This window comes from Camelina sativa, chromosome 11 (assembly GCF_000633955.1).
Source record: "Camelina sativa cultivar DH55 chromosome 11, Cs, whole genome shotgun sequence".
NCBI lineage: Eukaryota > Viridiplantae > Streptophyta > Magnoliopsida > Brassicales > Brassicaceae > Camelina > Camelina sativa.
Genome location: NC_025695.1, coordinates 25,513,169 through 25,532,038, shown reverse-complemented (window position 1 = coordinate 25,532,038; position 18,870 = coordinate 25,513,169). Strand labels below are relative to the sequence as shown.

The 18,870-nt window shown below is 40.3% G+C and overlaps 1 protein-coding gene across 4 annotated transcripts; it reads right to left on the bottom strand.

Moving 5' to 3' along the window:
* On the bottom strand, positions 11,925 to 15,807 carry LOC104724235. 4 transcript variants are annotated; one of them, XM_010442697.2, is made up of 9 exons: positions 15,725 to 15,807; positions 14,737 to 15,131; positions 14,505 to 14,589; positions 14,292 to 14,367; positions 13,673 to 13,753; positions 13,441 to 13,577; positions 13,019 to 13,277; positions 12,866 to 12,929; positions 11,925 to 12,731 (listed from the first exon to the last, which is right to left on the bottom strand). In XM_010442697.2, the coding sequence occupies exons 2-9, from the start codon at positions 15,062 to 15,064 to the stop codon at positions 12,154 to 12,156; spliced, it is 1,608 nt and encodes a 535-aa protein (XP_010440999.1). In that variant the 5' UTR covers positions 15,065 to 15,131; positions 15,725 to 15,807; the 3' UTR covers positions 11,925 to 12,153. The 4 variants fall into 4 exon arrangements, with proteins under 4 accessions (XP_010440999.1, XP_010441002.1, XP_010440998.1 ...); XM_010442700.2 differs by having other exon boundaries at positions 14,505 to 14,586; positions 15,557 to 15,801; XM_010442696.2 differs by having other exon boundaries at positions 15,557 to 15,800.

The following is an 18,870-nucleotide window of genomic DNA, read 5'->3' as shown; positions in this document are numbered from 1 at the left end:
AAACAAGTATGATGTCATCTGGAAACTTCTATTTTTAGAAACTTTCTCTTTTAATTTAGTAGTGCGCCTTCACGAAAACTCATATCCTGAACACCACCTCAACTTGGTACTTAGTCGCACAACCAACCACCACTAAGCGGCCAAGTATCAAGAGAGATGGACTGGAATACTCCATTCCCGCTCCAGCCACAGACTACAACTGGGACCAGACTAGACAAGCTCAGACGCGCCCTGCTTCTCAAACCACTTCTTGAACCTTCCCTTCATCCTCGCCTACGGCTCCCAAACCTGCTCCTCTAGACCATCACAGTCCTAAAGGAGTCTCATCAAAGGAATTTTCTTCTTCCGAAGTTCCTTGATCCTCCTCTCGAAAACCCTCACTGGTCTCGCCTCCAAAGTCATGTTAGGCTGAAGATCCTCAGGAATCTTAGCCAAAAACCGATGACGTGTTTGGACCCCGCAACATGGTCATCTTGTGGTACACTTTGTCTCCTACCTGAAACTCAAGATCTCTCCTCCGCCTATCGGCATAACTCTTCTGCCGATCCTGAGCTTCCCTCATGTTCAGCTTCGAAACCCGAATCTTCTCCGAGGTCTCCTGAACAAAACTTGCCACGAACATGCTTCTCTCCTCCACCTGAGTCCAGCATAACGGTGTACGACATGACCTCCTATACAAAGCCTCATAAGGAGCCATGCTAATACTCGTCTGGTAACTGTTGTTGTAAGCAAACTCTACCAAGCACAAGTGATCCACCCAATGGCCACCCAAACCAACACACACATCCTCAACAAAACCTCCAACGTCTAGATCCTCCTCTCTGAATGTCCATTCGTCTGGGGATGATAAGTTGTACTCATATGCACCTTAGTGCTTATCTCTGCCTGAAATGCCTTCCAGAACACCGAAGTGAACTTAGAATCCCTATCAGACACAATATTCGCTGCGACCCCATGCAACCTGACTATCTCTTTCACATATTTCGAAGCCAAGACCGCTGCTCCATCCGTCTTCTTAATGGCCAGAAAATGTGCCGACTTAGTCAACCGGTCTACAATGACCCAAATAACACCAAAGGTCCAAGACACTAGCAATTCTACCACGAAGTCCATCGTGATCATATCTCATTTCCACTCTAGAATGGGCAGACTCTTTAGCAATCCACCTGGAACCTGATGCTTAGCCTTCACTAGCTGACACACATCGCACCTCGCGACCCAACTAGCTACATCCTTCTTCATCCCGACCCATAGATAGTACCTGTTGAGATCACGGTACATCTTAGTCGCTCCTGGATGAATAGAAAACATGCTCTCATAAGCGTCTCTCAGGATCTCCTGCCTCAACTCCTCATCCTTGGGCACACAAATCCGCCTATGCACCAATATGGTAGCATTAGCTGAGACCTGATACTCTGAATCAACATCCTTAGAGGCATCACCAGCCCCAAATCCTTCTCCTGAGCCAACCGCACCCTGCTTAGAAGGTTTGCTCTATCAGCCGCCTCCAAACCCAACGGCTCCTGAGAAACAGCACACAACCTCAATGCACTAATCTCTCCTACCAGAGAATCCATGTCCTGCTCCTGAACCGAAGCTACCCTCTTCCGACTCAGAGCATCTACAACCAAGTTAGCCTTACCAGGGTGATAGGCTATCTCCAAATCATAATCTGCCACCAGCTCCATCCACCGCCTCTTTCTCAAGTTCAGTTCAGACTGCGTGAATATATACTTCAGGCTCATATGATCTGTAAACACTTGTACTTCTGCACTATAAAGATAGGATCTCTAAATCTTCAGGGCAAAAATTACAGTAACCATCTCCAAATCATGAGTAGGATATTTGTCCTCATGCTTCTGCAACTGTCGCAAAGCGTAGGCAATCACCTTCCCATGCTGCATCAACACACACCCCAAACCAACTCTAGATGCATCTGTATAAACCACATAGGTTTCTCCCTGCTCAGGCAAAGCCAATACTGGCGTAGTAGTCAACATCTCCTTTAGGATTGTAAAGCCCTCCTCGCACTCCTATTACCAAACAAAAGGAACATCCTTCCCTGTCAACTTAGTCATCGGACGTGCTTTGCTCGCAAACCCCTGTACAAATCTCCTGTAATAACCTGCCAAACCAATAAAACTCATGATCTCTATGGCATTCTACGGTCTAGGCCAATCTCTGATAGCCTGAATCTTCTCCGGATCTACAGAATCCCCCTCTTTAGAAACAATATGACCCACAAAACCCATCTCCCACTGCTAGAAACTACACTTGCTCAACTTAGCAAACTTCTGCTCCCGCAGCTTCTCCAAAACTACTTTCAAATGCATTGCATGCTCCTCAGGGCTCTTAGAATAAAACAAGATGTCGTTGATGAAAATGATGACAAACACGTCCATAAAATTCTTGGCACAAAGCGGTAGCGAGAAACCACTGTATCCCACCATGCTCCTGCATCTTCCTCCAACAAGTTAACCGCGATACGCCTTCGGTACTCCATAGGGCATTGAGACGTATCAAAGTGCATTTCCAGATTGCGTAGCCGCCGATCTGCTTGCATCGTGTCTGTCTCTCCTTTGAACTTTCGGACACCTAGATCCTTCATCATTTTCACCAATCTCACGAACTAGCCCATCAACGTCTCAGCTAGCGGGTCTCCTTGATTTTGATGTTGCTGTTGATGTAGCATGTGAGTCAAGAGAGTCTAAATCATCAAAAGAGTTTATTGAGTCTCCGATGTTCTAGGTGCTTTGTTATCACCTTCCTGACCTCCCTGGTCTCCACCTGGAATAGCCACATTTGGTTGTGTCGCGTACTGCTCGACCGGTGTATGCCGTTGAGGTTGCGGATACATAAACTCTGGCGTCTCATAACGAGCAGACGCCACTGGAGAATACATTAGTGTATCTCCGGGATATCCCCATCCCCAATTGTACATGTCACTAACACTTGGTGTGTAGTAAACATACTCATCATCATACTAGGACCCATTACTCTCATGCGAACCCCATTCCTCTGGCTCAAACGGTTGACCCCAAGGGTCCTCTTTCCCAAACGGTTGTTCCCAACTCTCCCCTCGCTCTGGTGAAGAGTCCCTCGATCTAGTTCCTCCCGAACCTTGACCAGACATCTGCAACCATCGACAGCAAGGTACTTAATCCTATCTACCTGAAGTGCTGAACGAACCAGGATTCCTAAGTGCCTTTATGCGACCATTTGACTCGATAAATAAAATATAAGAAAATATACGAGTTCGGCGAAGCATCATAACCATGCTCTGATACCACCCGTTGTAACGCTCCCGAACCGTGCTATGGCCAGCCCCAGTCAGAACAATCCCGAAAGTTACCGTGGAAATAGTCACCAATGATCCAGCCGAGGTTCTAAAACCCATTTAGACCTTTAACCAGTCCATCGATGATATTTCCACCACTCTGGACATCACTTAGGCTTTGCAACCCTCGTGACGTCTAAGTGTTGAGCCAATCCGGACTAGTTCACTTCAGCCATATCCCGCACTCGAATATAAAACCGATTTTTATCAAGTAAATAATATGTCACATACCAAAATTTATAACGTTTGTGGCTAGGCCTAATGCCAAAAAGATTTTACATATGGTTTTTAACAAAAAGATGCATACTTTTTCTTTTACACAAAGACACAAAATAAAACTACTTCGGGCTCCTATCGTACAACACGCCCTCTAACTTCTCTCTAGTGGTTACCTGCAGGACAAAATTCTATCATAAGTAATCTAAGATTACTTAGTGAGTCTCAGGGGTCCCTGCAGAAGATTAGATTCCCAACCCCACCCCAAATCACAAGGAATCAATCACCACACACAACAATCAAACAATCAGAGAAAGCATGCAGAAGTAAGCAAAGCAAATAATCACACGCAAGCAATCAATGCAACACGCAAAACTTGAATAAAAAGAATAGTTTTTAAACAAGTTTTACTAGGGCCCAGATATTCCGCCTTCCATTCCTTTCCCTTTTATCTCTGCATTGCAACCACAAAGGCATGCAACCAGAATAAAACCCCAAATACACCGTCGTGTAAGCATCAGTCAAGGTAGCGAGCCATGACTGAGCTCTTCGTTACAACATGCATAGCTAGGCTGCATGCTGCAACGACTTCACAGGGAAGGACGGACATATCTCCACTCTTAGTGCGCTTATGGCCGTTCGGATCTCCACATCAACGAACGCCACACACTAAGACCAACCAATTCACAAGGTTGTAGGTTTATGATCTTAAAGAATCATAAACCTCAACAAAAACAACAACACGCAACATGCATAAAAAATGCAACAACAACCAACAAAAACCTCACATGCAATGGATCAATCAAGCGGATCTCCCCCATCAACGCTTGAGATCCATCATGGATCAAACTCACATGGAAAGGATCGATCAAGCAGATATTCACATCAACGCTTGAGATTTTCCATGGAACAACCTCACATCCAACACATCAATCAAGCGGATTTCCACATCAACATTTGAGATCTATCAGGGGAATTCCTCACATGCAATAGATCATTCAAGCGGATATCCATATCAACGCTTGAGATCTACCATGGAACGTCACATGCAACACATCAATCAAGCGGATATCCACATCAACGCTTGAGACTTACCATGGAATCTCCTAACCAAAATGCAAAACTTCAAGAAAACTAGCAAGAAATTAAGATGAATGCAACTATATGCACATGCAAATCGACTCTAGCTTGGGTCTACCAACACCAAGCTAGATCGAAGATATCCTCCCTGAAACTCACTGATTTTCGTAGATCTTCAGCTTCCCAAGCTTGATCTCTTCTTTGCTTCAAGATCTCTTCTCGCAGATGAAGCTCTCAACAATTCTTTATTCTCATACTTAGAAGAAATTCTCTCTTTTCTTCTCCACTCTCTCGCCAACAGCCTTTAGGCGTTTCTCCCTCTTTTTCTCTCCATGTGAGAAAAAGAGAGGCTTTAAATAGAGAGTGTGGGCAAGCACTTGAAGCACACGCAAGGGGGTATGTGGCAGCTCCACATTCTCTCTCGCCAACACTTGGCAAAAACGAAGAAGTGAGGTGTCATCATCAGATTCTTCTTCTCATGTGAGTGGGGGAATATTCCTCTCCACTTAGCCGATTCCTTAATAAACTAATCTCCCACTCACTCCATTTTCGATTAATTAATTAGTTAGTGGAAAGTCGACGAAAACTAATTAATTAATTGCCCACTAACTCCACTTTAAATAAAATATTATTTTAGCGGGTTACTTCTCGTTTCCCGTAACCCTCCATGGTTACGGTACTGTTCGCATGGACGTCTACTCGTCCGTAACTATACACTGTCCTGCGCTTACCACGTACCCTGGTATGTACTAATTAATCGGCCTGTTGCTCGATTTAATTTTTCTCGGACATCTCTCGGCAGTTCCTTTCTGCCTCCATCTCTCTTCCTTTTTGAGCCCTTCCCGGGTCAATTCCTCAGGAAAATTTTTATCCCGTAGTGAGGGTCACTACAATTACCGTCCATTGGACTTGCTTGATTCTCTTTATCACTACATCTTTCAGGAATTTCTGGTATGGAGGTATGAGGGCAAATGCGTCCATTAGAGGCATACAAACCTACTTAATCTGTTTGTCGAACAAGGCCTTGTATTTCTCTAGAAATTCTTTGTGAAACCTCCCAGGAAATGGTAAAGGCGGCTTGTAAGGCGGGGGAATAAAGTGTATTTCCTTCTGCTTTTCGCCACCTGTCTTATTAGAAGGATTCAGTTCTAATCGAGGGTCAACCCAATCAGGTACACAAGTAGTCGGGTGCTGGATCGGGTGGAGCTGCTGATTTGTTTCCTAACCAAAATTATCCCCATCTATGTCATCACGGTCCTAGGTGATGGTATTTGGTGCTTCCCGGGTTGGTAACATGCGTCCAATGTGTAAGACAATTGCATGTGTGGGTGCGCGTGTAACAAAGGTAGACGTAATCTTGCCCTCAACCTGCTTGATTCGGGAGTTCATAGTGTCAAAATTATGGGCCAGACCCTTAGTGGTGGTTGCGATGAGACTGTCCATGTCAGTGAATCTCTTTGCTGTGTTAATGGTTTGACTTGTCTGAGTTAGCAAAATTTGTTTTAGGAGGCTATGCAGGTCTTGTTCCAAATCGGGTTGTTGGGGGCGACCAAGGTACTGAGGTCATTGGTTGTAGCCTCTATTGTATGGGACAGTTTGGTTTGGTGGACCCGCATTGTACTGATTGTAACCTTTGTTGTAGCCATCCTGATTGTTGATGTAGTTGACATCTTCATTCTGCACAGTCTCCTGATCTTGTTGCTGAGACTAGTCTTCGTCAGAGACAAAGCTGATGTTGTGCGCTTGCTGAGGAGTATCTTGTCCAACTTGTCGTTAAGGGCTTTCATATCCCTTATATACTTCTCGTCTTTGTTTCCTGGCGATTTGATTATCTGGTCATAGTCCTCATTGTAGTGACTATCAGATTAAGCCAAGTTCTCCACAAGAGCCCAACCATCATCAACATCCTTGTTGAGGAAGTTGCCATTACTAGTTGTGTCCAACAGCATTCTGATCTTAGGGACAACGCTGCGGTAGATGGTGCTGAGTAAGGACGCATTGCTGAATCCATAATGTGGGCACCGGCTGGCATATCCCTTGAAACGTTCGAAGGCTTCGACAAACGTTTCATTGTTCTTCTGAAAAAAGCTAGAGATGCCATTCCTCAGCCTTGTAGTTATGGAGTTGGAGAAGAAATTAGCTAGGAAGCCCTTCCTACAATCCTCTCATGTGGTGATAGACTCCTTAGGCTCAGTTTGAAGCCATCTTCACCGACTCCATTAATTTTGGTTAGGCTGCAGAGCCTATCAAACTCATCTAGATGATCCAATGGATCCTCCATTGGTAATCTATGAAACTTGTTGCTCTGGATCATCTGGATGAGACAACTCTTGATCTCAAACTTGTTGTTCTGAACAGTAGGAGGCACAATGTCATGCCTCTGAGTATGAGTAGATGGAGCATCTCCAGCTCCAATGTTGCTCCTCTCTTGAGGGGCAGTTGGACCGTTTTTCTGATTCATTTCCACCTCAGGTTGTTGCTTTGGCTACCTTTGGATCGTTTTCGTATGCACTACTTGATGGTAAACGCGATCCTGGTGATCGGGTTGTACCTGAAACACAAAACAAACAAGCAGAAAAGACAAAGAAGTCAGTACCAAAATAAATAAAATAAAAAGAACTTGATGAAGTAAGTTTTGAAATCCTAAACATAACAAATAAATCAACCAAATGACAACGACGCCAAATTGATATAGATTTTTTACACCCAGGGTATCAATTCCCTATGCAGTTGTTGTATAAAGGGTTATTAATCCAAATGGTTGTTGTAAACAGATAGGATGCACTCAAGGCAATGCAAGTCAAGCCAATCAATAAAGTGGTTTTATCTAACAACCTCGAACAAACAGAAATAATAAGAATAAAACAAAGAACTACACGATTGAGGTACACGATGCAAGCAATCGAGTACCAGATCGAGTAGGTGATCGGCTGATAAGAAAACAAGAACAGAATGACGAACAACTCGAGGCACCACATGATGTTGATGATCGAGTACCACGTCAGATTGGTGGTCGAGTGAATGATAAAAGTTTAAACAATCAAAATAGAAAAGCTCTTAAGGATGGGGTAATCGGTTCATAAGTATTCCAAACCAACCTAGAATGTTTTATAGGCCTCAAGCAATATATTTCCTAGACAATGAATTTCTGAACCTTGTTAATCCACTCTCATGGTAGAAAAAATCAACCTTAATCACTTTCTTGCCCAATTCTCATTGGAGAAACATGACCAAGTAGGCATTAAAATCCAATTCACTATCATCAATAAACTCCTTGCTCATCTAATCTCTTAGGCTAAGTAAGTAAATCTCTGGCATTAGTTTATTCAGGCATTTCATCGTACATCTCTCGGTGCAGAAATGCTTAGAATCTAATCCTAATCCCTCGGTTTGAAACTAGCACTAAGAACATTAATGCAGAAGGGATATTTCATATAAACACTCAATCTAAAACATCCTAATCGATTAATAATACCTACAAGCCTATCCCATCCCTAGAAACTTTGGTTCAGTACACTGATCTCATTATAATCGACATAAGCAGAGAAACGAACAGGAACTGCATAATAAAGATATTGATAAACGAAAGCAAATAATGTATTCGAAAGAAGTGAAATGTAATACATAATCTAAGTAGAAGAATTGTAAAAATAGAAGTAAGAAATCCTAAAAAAAATTACTGTAAAATCGGCTCTCAATCTCTCTCTAAGCTCTCGCTTTTTCTAAGTCGTGATGTGTGGCTGCCAATATAGGAAGGGGTTTATATATGGAAACCCTTTGACCTAGCCGCACAGCCATTATCCGAAGTCCTAACGAGGCTAGGGTCAATGCACCTCTTCGAGTTGGGCTTTGGGTGGTTCTTCTTGCGCTTAGATCTGCTTGTTCAGGTGAAGGCTTCAGGTTGTTCTTCTGCATGATCACACCTTCGGGTACATGCTCGAGTGACTCCTCATTCTGGTTATTTTTAAGCTCCAAAGCACCTGTTTTCATCCAAAGTATAACAATGCAAAATTGCAAAACCCTAAACAACCTAAATGCAAATATCTAAGGTTAAAGACCTAAACATGCTAAGATTATACTCTAGACAATGCAAAACATGATAAAAAAAATGCCTAAAAAGGTGTAAAATAGAGAGGCATCAACATATCAAAGTTGGATTGTTTAGGTATATTTAGCTCCTATTACCCATGTAAATAGATTAACATAGGTTGTCTAGACATAGTGATCCGGTTCTGTGGGAATAGGCGAGTTTCTTAATCCACATTTGAGTTCTTGAGCATTAATGGTTGGAAATTCCCTGTTTAGTTTCTTAGTATGATTCAATCCATGATACCATAAGGATTATCTGTTGCCCAACACTTTGTTCGTAATAAACCCCACAACATACCCCCTTTATTTTGTCTTAGCCATATTCCTTCTTCATAAAACTTGACGCGTAGCTTATTAGTCTATGTGGGATCGATCCTTAAATACTACAACCGATTAACTGCTCTTACAGTAGTCAGGTGGTCTTTTGAGGTAAAAGATTGAGGTGAAACCCATACACATAAGGCTTTTGGCACCGTTTTCGGGGACTACTTAGGTTACCTACGAGTTTAGGACTAGAATATCGTATAAGACGTTTTATTTTTGAGTTTACTATAATATTCTTATTTTTCGTTTCAAGTACTCTCAAGCCTAGCTCGAATGCAGGACCAAAACCAAGCCCCGAGAGAGCTTGACGATCCACCACCTTGGAGGAATGATCAAGAAATTGCTGGAGCTTGTTGTAAAAACCCGTCCCGTGGACCCCACTAGCCTACCCGCTAACTTCTTCCCATAGGCCCCAAGCTGGCCCTGCAGGGCATCGATCCTAACCCCTCACTGTGGAAATGGAACTATTCATCCAAATCCACCAGCAGGTTATTGGTGCGCCAGACGTTCCTCGAACCCTAGTCCCCACCCTTTAACAACCTTCCCACAGGACAAACTGTCACTTGGAGTCTGTTGGGGCGGCTAGCGGTGGGCTTGTGGGATCCGCAGAATGGGTTGTCATACTTGTGATTCATTAACTCGAAGAGTCGCAGATTTCGACACTCCTCACCAACACTCTCAAAATTGATCTGCCATTCAGCCGTTGATACCGGAAGGACATGATGTTGAGATTTTTGCCTTGAAGATCAACACTCCTTCAGAACAATTATTTGTGGAAGAATGTACTTTATTAAGATTTTTGCCTTGAAGATCAGCTACCTCAAGCGAGGTTACAACTCTACTACTAATACTAAATTAAATCATAAATTCATACATTGAATGCAATAATTCTCTTTGTGTGCGTCTGTTTTGATCTTGGCTTTTTTGCTCGTAACTGTTGAATCTTCATGTTTAACTGAATATGTCTCTAGCCAAGAATCACGCTCCTTGATTTAGGAATTTCTTCATTAGGAATCTGAAATGTCATGCAACAGTAGAAGTCTTTGAACTCTTCTTCTCCATCTTCTTTAGTAGATGATAGATCATAAGACTCATCATTCTCTATTGGCAAATCTTCATAATGGTAATATTCTTCTCTAGTCCACTCCTTGGACTTGTTAGGATCAGTTGGATACTCATGTGAGGTTCCATATCCTTCTTCATCTTCAATAGGGTGATAGACTTGATCATAACTCCAATTTTTGCATTCGTCTGGGTTATTGAATACTTGTTGTAAGGCTTCAATCTTCCACTCTAGGCGGTTCTCAATGGTATCAATGGCGTAACCCATGTTGATAATCTTTGTTCTATCATTATCAATATACTCCATGTCGTACGAAACTTGATTGTTGATGGCTTCTATTTGTTCCTCCAAGCGTGTAATGTCCTCGGTCATAGCCTCAAACTTAGCTCCGAATTCGATACTCATCTTATCAAATTTAGCGTGTAAAACTTTATCGGCCTCCTTTTGACTCAAAATAAGTTATTTCATCATCTTCATGAGCTTGTCTTCAGTGTGAGAGCTCCTTGAAGTGATTGGTTTGCAAGTGTCAAAGAAAAAGTTTTCATTGATATCGACATTCATGACTTCTTGTGGATCAAAGTGATGGTCTGTGGCGAAGCATGGAAGATCCGCGTTGTACAGAGTGAATGAGTTGACAGCGTGGTCATAGGGTGAGTGACTTGGTCCCATGAGTGCCTGGCCTCCAGATGGTCAAGTAAAAGATAGGCGACAAGGGCGCCTAGGTGGTGGTACATGGGCTGGTTGAGAGTGACAAATGCAAGAATCATGCATCGAGTGAACTGACGGTCCGGATGGGTCTCCATGCGTGGCTCGGTAATGCGACATAAGTTTTACGATTGTGAGATTCTGAAAATCGTATGGGAGAGCGTCGAGGTTCATCCTCAAGGTCTCCTGAAACAAATGAAAATCAAAAAGAAAAAATTAAAAAGCAAGGTGTCCTAGACGTTACTCATGATCCTTGCCCATTTGCTAGTTGCTTGACGTTGGCACCAAAGGCACGGTACGGCCGATATGTAGGCCTCATCATTGAGGATGGACCTCGACGCTCTTCCTTATGAATTTCAAAACCTCACAATTGCATAACTTATATCACATTACTAAGCCACAGACGGAGAAACATCCAGACAATTTTGTTGAATGCATGGTTCTCGCATTGGTCACTCTTGACCATCCCATGCATCACCACTTAGGCACCTCGTTGCCCACCTGTTACTCGATCCTCTGGAGATCGAGCACCTATGGGACAAGCTTCCCATTCACCTAATCTGTACCATGGAGAAGGATATTGCTCCTCGATGGACCAACACTTGGATCCACAAGAAGTCATGAACGTCGATGTCAACAAAAGCTACTTCTTTGACACTCAGAAACCTATCACTTCAAGGAGCCCTCAACAAGAAGAAAGACTCCTGAAGATAATGCAAGATCTTGCCTTAACCCAAGACAAGATGATGAAAGACTTACACGCCAAGATTGCGCAAAAGGCCATTGTAGCTTAACTCTGCAATTGTTGGTTTCATGATTCTGAGATTCTTTAACGTATTTGTTGGTTTCGTGATCGAGAGATGGAGGAGATGCTTCAGATTCTTAATTTGGTTTATTGTTAGTTTTAAGTAGTTTAGTATCAGTGTAAGTCTTAAACCAACAAATTCAACGTACGTTAGGAACTTCCAAATTAAGAGGAAACTGGACTACAACTTCCAATTTGTGTGGCCCGACATGGAGGTTCGAATTCTGTGGAGTTGTGGTGCTATATAAAACATTCGAGGGAGATACAAATAGTTTTGAAGACATACCCAATATAGTAAAACCTTATGCGTCAAAAGAAACTTGCTAGAGGAGATACTACCTTTCTAGCAGACTAAATCAAAAAGTATAAAAGTCAAAAGTATAAACCCAAAGTCTGATAACTAAGAAAAAAAAAGCTTCCACTTTCATGGACATGATACAACAACAAATTCAACTTAGAGAGAGAGAAAGAGAATGTAGAAAAGGAAACCCTAACCATACACATACATGATACACAGCTAACAATCTCACAGTTTCATCTTCTGCTGCTTAACCTATAAGACCAATCACGATCATCCCTGTCCCTATCCCAGTCTCTGTCCATATCCCTGTCCCTATCCCAGTCTCTGTTCCTATCCCTGTTCCTGTCTCTATCTCTGTCTCTATCTCTCTCGCGGAAATCAGCGTCATAAAAAGAATAATCCCTCTTACTTCTTTCGGATACAGATCTATCTAACTCCGGGCTTCTTGATCTCGAACTATAATCTTTTGACCCATACCCGTAATCATATCTACTGCCATACCTTGGAGGATAACTCGATGATTCAACACCAAGCGGACCATCGTCTCTGTAATCATTTCCTCTGCTTGTTCTTTGCTGCCATCGGTCGCTTCTGCTATTGTTCCTCTGTGAAGGTGCAGCTTCCCAAAGCCACTCATCTGCGTTTTCTGGCAAGGGAGCGTTAATTCCTGGAAACTCGACTGTCTTTTTCATTTCTGGCTCTGGAGGGGGTGCTTTTTCCAAAATTTCTCCATCCTCACTCTCTATTTCCTCCCGAGTCTCCACCTCTTCTCCAAATATAGTGATTCCAGACAAATGGTCATCTTCTGGAGCTGGAGACAGGATGAAGCAGATACAATAGAAAGTGTGAGAACATCTAATACAGTTTAGCTCCTGTGCGATAACAGCAAAACCCAATTCTTTTCCATGTACATGAATGATAAGAAAACAGAGTAGAAAAGCTTACCTAAGTATCCTGGAGGGTACCCAATCTCTCGCATTCTGTTAAGCCAAGGAGGAGGGTCTAGTTCCTTCAAAAGAGGAAAGCAATGATCTAAGAAATCTTGATTCGAGAATATAGGTAAGAACCTATACACAGAAAGACAAGGTTCAAAATTACCCCAAGATTCAGAAGCTGACGTGTCTCTGCATCAAGTGTGCCGGGTTTCAAGCCATCATACTTTCCAGTTTGAGGTTTTTGATAATATCTCGATGGTAGACGGGGCCCACTACTACTCTGATTTCGTTTGGATTTCTGAAGCTTCCGAGCACTATTAACCGCTAACCGATCAAAAGGCTTTGGACATTCTCTTAAGGAATGACTGTAGCCACCACAATTGAAGCAACGTGGAGGATCATCATCAATAATCTCCAATCCTCTGAAACAACAGATACATTAAATGTTACATGAATGCAAGATCATTAAAACATTCACGGTTAGGTTGTTCTACAACAAATAAAAGCAAAGAAGAATTAAAGGATGTATCACAGTCTTAAATAAGAAACAGATGGAAGTTGATACAAATCTAAGATTTAATTTACCCTTCCAAGTTTCTTGAGCCATCTGCTGAATTTAAACCAATTGCAAATTCACGGTCATAAAGAGGAGTGGTGCTACTTTCCACTAGAACAAACTCTTCCAACGGCTTCGGGCCAGTTTGGTTATCGATCCAGAATGACTGCATATGCAAGAATGCACCAATTGTCATGTTATGAAGATTACTGATATAGATAGTTAACAACTTTTAATAGCGTTGACAACATTTTCACTCACCACAGATGAAGTCTTCTGCAATCCAACACGTAAGGCAGGGAAATATATCTCTTCACCAGATTCTAATGGTTTTTCTTGATTCTGAGCATATAACCAGTGAAAAGATTATACCTTTAAGTTTCATACATGATAAGTCAAAAAATTTATTCGAAAACCTAATCAACGAACAACTTCCCCATGTGAAGTCTATAATCTTATCATATAAACTAGATGATTTCGATGTTAGGGACTATGATAAGGATGCCTTAGTCAATGCTAGTTCTGTTTTACATAAGAAAATAATTGGTTCCTTAGTACAAATATGGCTAAGGCTTACCTAATGCAAGGATAGAAAACTGAAGATCCACATCATAAACAATAATACATACTTTAAGGCCTATTTAATGCAAGGATAGCAAACTGGTGATCCAAAGCATGCATAATATAATAGATACTTTATATGGTCCACGATTATTTAGTATCATATTCTTGCACACTTCTTCAGCTCGATATCCAACAAAGATTCCCTTAACGAAATCTTAATTAAATCAAACATTGAAGAATGATTACATTCATTCACAATTAATTATGCTACAGAGAACATTTTAGAGAGTAAATGACCTTCTCCATTCAGAGATACCTGAGCCAAGGACGTATATTCAGCCTCCCATTCTGACCATTGCTGTAATAAACTTTCCAGCTTCTGCTTGCTAGCTCTGAAAGATGCAGTCCATTAAAAATTGATTCAATGGTAAATCCGGGAATCACATAATAACGGGAATGCTTGTGTAAACACCACTTTATGCAACTTAAAATTACATGCAGTTGAGTTGTGACTCGTTTTTCAACTAACCTCGTCAAGTGTTTATAAGTAACATAGACAGTAGGCTGCTGCTCGTCAGACGATGTTCGGGGTCTTTTAACACCCGATTTAGCTGCTATGACGAATTATGGAAAAACAGAAGAAGATAACATAATCACAGGCGTCGAGTCTGAGTAGCAAATAACTACAAAAACAGATCAGGTGCCATGTCTTATCATAATTGCGAGCAACCTTCAAAATAGAAGGGCAAAGAAAAGGATACAACTAACATCCAAAGTAGCACTTTGAATTAGTGTCTCCTTTTTGATACCCACGTTCTCATCTACCACCAAACTTTCAACACTCACATTGATACCGTCACCAACCTGCTCTGTTAATATTTCCCCAGACTCCTGCCCCCCCACAGTTCTCAAATTCTCTTCCACTGGATCCAAATCCGTCTCCATATCTAAATTTCTTTTCACGTTCTCATCATTGCCAACTATAGGATTAGCCTCAGGTGACCTATTCCCAGATTCAATACTACTTTTCTGTACTTCAGAACCAAAAATGCTTGAAGCTGGTAGGTCAAGCCCATCCTCAGCTTCCATTATTAAACAAAATTGTAAAGCTTATATCCTCAAAACAATTTCACAAATCACCCATAAAAAAAATACCCTGTAGTAAGAAAACAACAGTATCAGAAATCCCAGAACAAAATTACACATTAAATAGCATTCAAAACACTATTTCAAGACCAAAAGAATCATATCCAACACAAGATTTAGTTCCCTTAAGAAACGAATCAACAAACCATAGATTCATATCCAAATCAAGCCACACAAGATTTAGTTCCCTTAAGCAATAACAACATTTGATTAACGTAAATTGCTTAAGAATGAAGAATAAGAAAGCAATATCTCAATCTAACAAAAAAAAAAAAAAATTCCAGTTCCTAGAGCAATTAAGTCAATCCCAGCTCGTTTCGCCCGACCCAAAAAAAAGAAAGAAAAAAATCCAGAAAACTAGGGTTCAAAAGACTTTACAAAATACAGTGACCATAGCTCAATCTACTCGATTCGAAACATAAAGCATATACTCACGTAGCAGAAACTAGAGAAAACTTAGAAAATTTGAGGAGGGAGACGAAACGACGCGAAGGCAGCTTCGTCGGGAACAAACAAATCATTCAAAAAGGTGTAAAAATTTACGGTAAGCTACGAAGAAAGCTTGGGAGAGATATACATGGAGATAGAGAGTGAGGGCTTAACCTAGTTAATAGAGGTTTTGGAGAAGCAAAGGAGAGAGAGAGAGAGAGAGAGAGAGAGATGAGATGAGATCTGGGAGATTCAAAACGAAGACTGTTTTTATTCATCCGTCTATAAGACTAAAGAGTTAAAAGTCAATAATCTAATGCTACGCAGCGCAGCTAATTTACTATGAGCCTAGTCAACTTACCCAAACGGTGCGTGTTTGATTCGTCAACTTGCTTGTAAAGTTGACTATGTCATTCTTTTGGTAAGTAATCTCCTTTTTTTTTTGTTTTTTTTGAAAGTTGAAAAATTAATCTCTTTTGGTAAGTAATTTATTTTTAGTAATTTTGGCATTCACAAAAAAACTATGAAAAAATTACTTACAAAAAGTGCATTGGTCAATAATTTTAACTTTTTGTATTGAAAAGAAATTTATGTGTATTTTTAAATAGGGAAAATTACTAGTTTGACCCAAATTGAGCAGTTAATTGCTAGATTAGCTCATAAAATTTGAGGGTTAGTTGGATTATTTTCATACCTAAAATACTTTTTTTTGCTTTGTTAGGAAAAAAAAAATCAATATTACCCTTGATTAAAAATTCCTGCAATTTCGTTTTTTTTTTATAATAAAAGTCTGCCAAACATGTAATGGCAGATTATTTTGTTAGTGGCAGATTTTTTGTCCATGGCAGATTTTTGTTGGCAGACTTATTTTGGATGGCAGATTAATTTGAAAAGTTTGACGGCAAATTTGTTTTTTTATGGCAGATTTATTTGAAGTATGTAACGACATATTTTTTTTGAACACCAGATTTTTTAAACGCGACAGACTTATTTACAAAGTCATGACATATTTTCATTATTTTAGACAATTTTTTAGGAATTTTGTGGCAGATTTTTTTTGAATGTTGTAACAGTTTTTTTTCCCTTTAAAAATCTGTCACATTGCGACAGATTTATAAACGAAAAAATATTTACTAGTTTGACACCTAGTGGTAACAGATTTTTTTTAGTTATGACTGATTTTTTGATTGAAGGAAAAATCTGTTGTTTGATAACAGATTTTCTAAAGTCTTTTTAAAATTGTTATGTTGACCTACATTCACACTATATGTTGTGACAGATTTTCTTATGTTATGACAGTTTTGTTTTTTTTACTATAAAATTTGCTGCTTAATAACAGATTTATTATATATGAATACAATGATAACATATTTTTTTTGTTAATATAGTGACAGCAGATTTGTTTTCTGTAATGACAGATTAATTATTTTAGAGGTTACTGACATTTTTTCTTATATTATTGCTTGATAACAGATTTTTTTTTCAGGGTGATGACAGATTTATTAGTGTGTTTTGCGACAGATTTTCTTTATGGTTAAGCGACAGACTTTTTAAGTAGGTGACATATATGGCAAGAATCTAGGGTTTTCCTTATTCTTTCTTGTTTGTCTCGTGCCTCCCCCAATATCGACTCTAACTTTTTTTTTTTCTCTTTAGGATTCATCTTATTTTTCCATAGATTCCTTCTTCCTTCCCTCCCAATGTGGATTTAATCATGCTTTCTTTCCTTCTGGGGTTCATAATCGACTTCTCTGTTATTTTCCTTTTAGGTTCTTTTTTTTTTCATCGCTTCCTTCACGTTTGAGTGCATCGTTACACAATAAAGAGAATATGAAGCAGGTGATTCTCGTTTGTGGTAATTGGATCTTCGACAACAATAAATGGTTGTTTGTTGTCGATAATGAAAGGGGTTCACGAATTCTAGAATGTAATGATCTAAGCAGTTTTGATGATTGCATTGGAATGGTATATGAGGATTACAGACTGGATAACAAGGTATTTGATGTTGTGTTGAGTTACAAGATCTCGACGAGGTTATTGCAGGATTTACCCGCTGATACACCACCAATTATTATTGATAATTCTCGTCAGTTGCACACTTTTCTGGGACAATTGAAAAGGGATACATGTCGTCTTTGTGTTGAAGTGAAGAAGAAAATACGGACTGATTCGAATCACAAAGGTAAGAAACGAGGAAGAGATGAAAACGATTTAGTTGGAGAAGAGTATCTTGATTTGACCAGCGAAGCAAAACATGAAAAGATCGATGAAGATGATAGTAGATTTGATTATTGTGATGATTCTGATGGAACATATTCTGATGATGAGAATTTTACCTTGTATGGAATTCCGCCAGAAGAAGAGGATCATAAATTGCCAATGAAGAAAAGGAGTTCATCGTTTTTTATTGAAGAAAATAAAGAACCAGTTTATGTCTCAAAGATAGACTTGTCTTCTGTGAATTTGGCTGTTGGGCAAATGTATGATACAAAGGAGCACCTAGAAACACGGTTGAAGATACTAACCTTGGTACAAAGGTTTGATTTTTATGTTTACAAATCGAGACCAACACTATTGATTGTTAAGTCTTGGGTTAAAGGATGCAAGTGGGGGGTAAGAGCTGCAACATTAAGTCACTTTCCCAAGTTTGAGGTGCGTGTGTTTATTTCAGCACATACATGTTCAGTAACAGAGCGCTCTATGCGTGCCCGACAAGCAGATCATCATATTCTAGGAGAGTTGTACACAGATTTTGTTGGTGGAGTTGGTCCCAAGGTACTGCCAATGCATGTTGCTGAAGCGTTGAATAAACGTTTTCAAATCAAGGTAAAATTATTCCTTCTAGTTCTATTTAGCATTATACCGTTTATTTAGTTTCATAACAATCTAAAATAATATTGTTCTTGATAGATGGATTATTGGAAGACATATCGAACGCTAAGGCACGTTCGCGAGTTGGTCAAGGGTAGTCCAGAGAGTGGTTATGAGCAGCTCCCTACATATTTGTATATGATAAAAAGGGCAAATCCTGGAACTTTTACACAGCTTGAAGTTGATGAAGTTCAAAGATTTAAGTACTGTTTTCTAGCATTTGGTGCAAGCATTCAGGGATTTCCATTCTTGAGGAAAGTGGTTGTTGTGGATGGTACTTTTTTACAAGGAAAATACTTAGGGACACTTCTGACAGCAACAACTCAAGATGGCAATTTTCAGATTTTTCCAATTGCTTTCGCCGTGGTTGATACAGAGAATGATGAATCATGGGAATGGTTTTTCAAGCAACTCAGCTGTGTGATACCTGATGATGAAGGCCTTTCCAT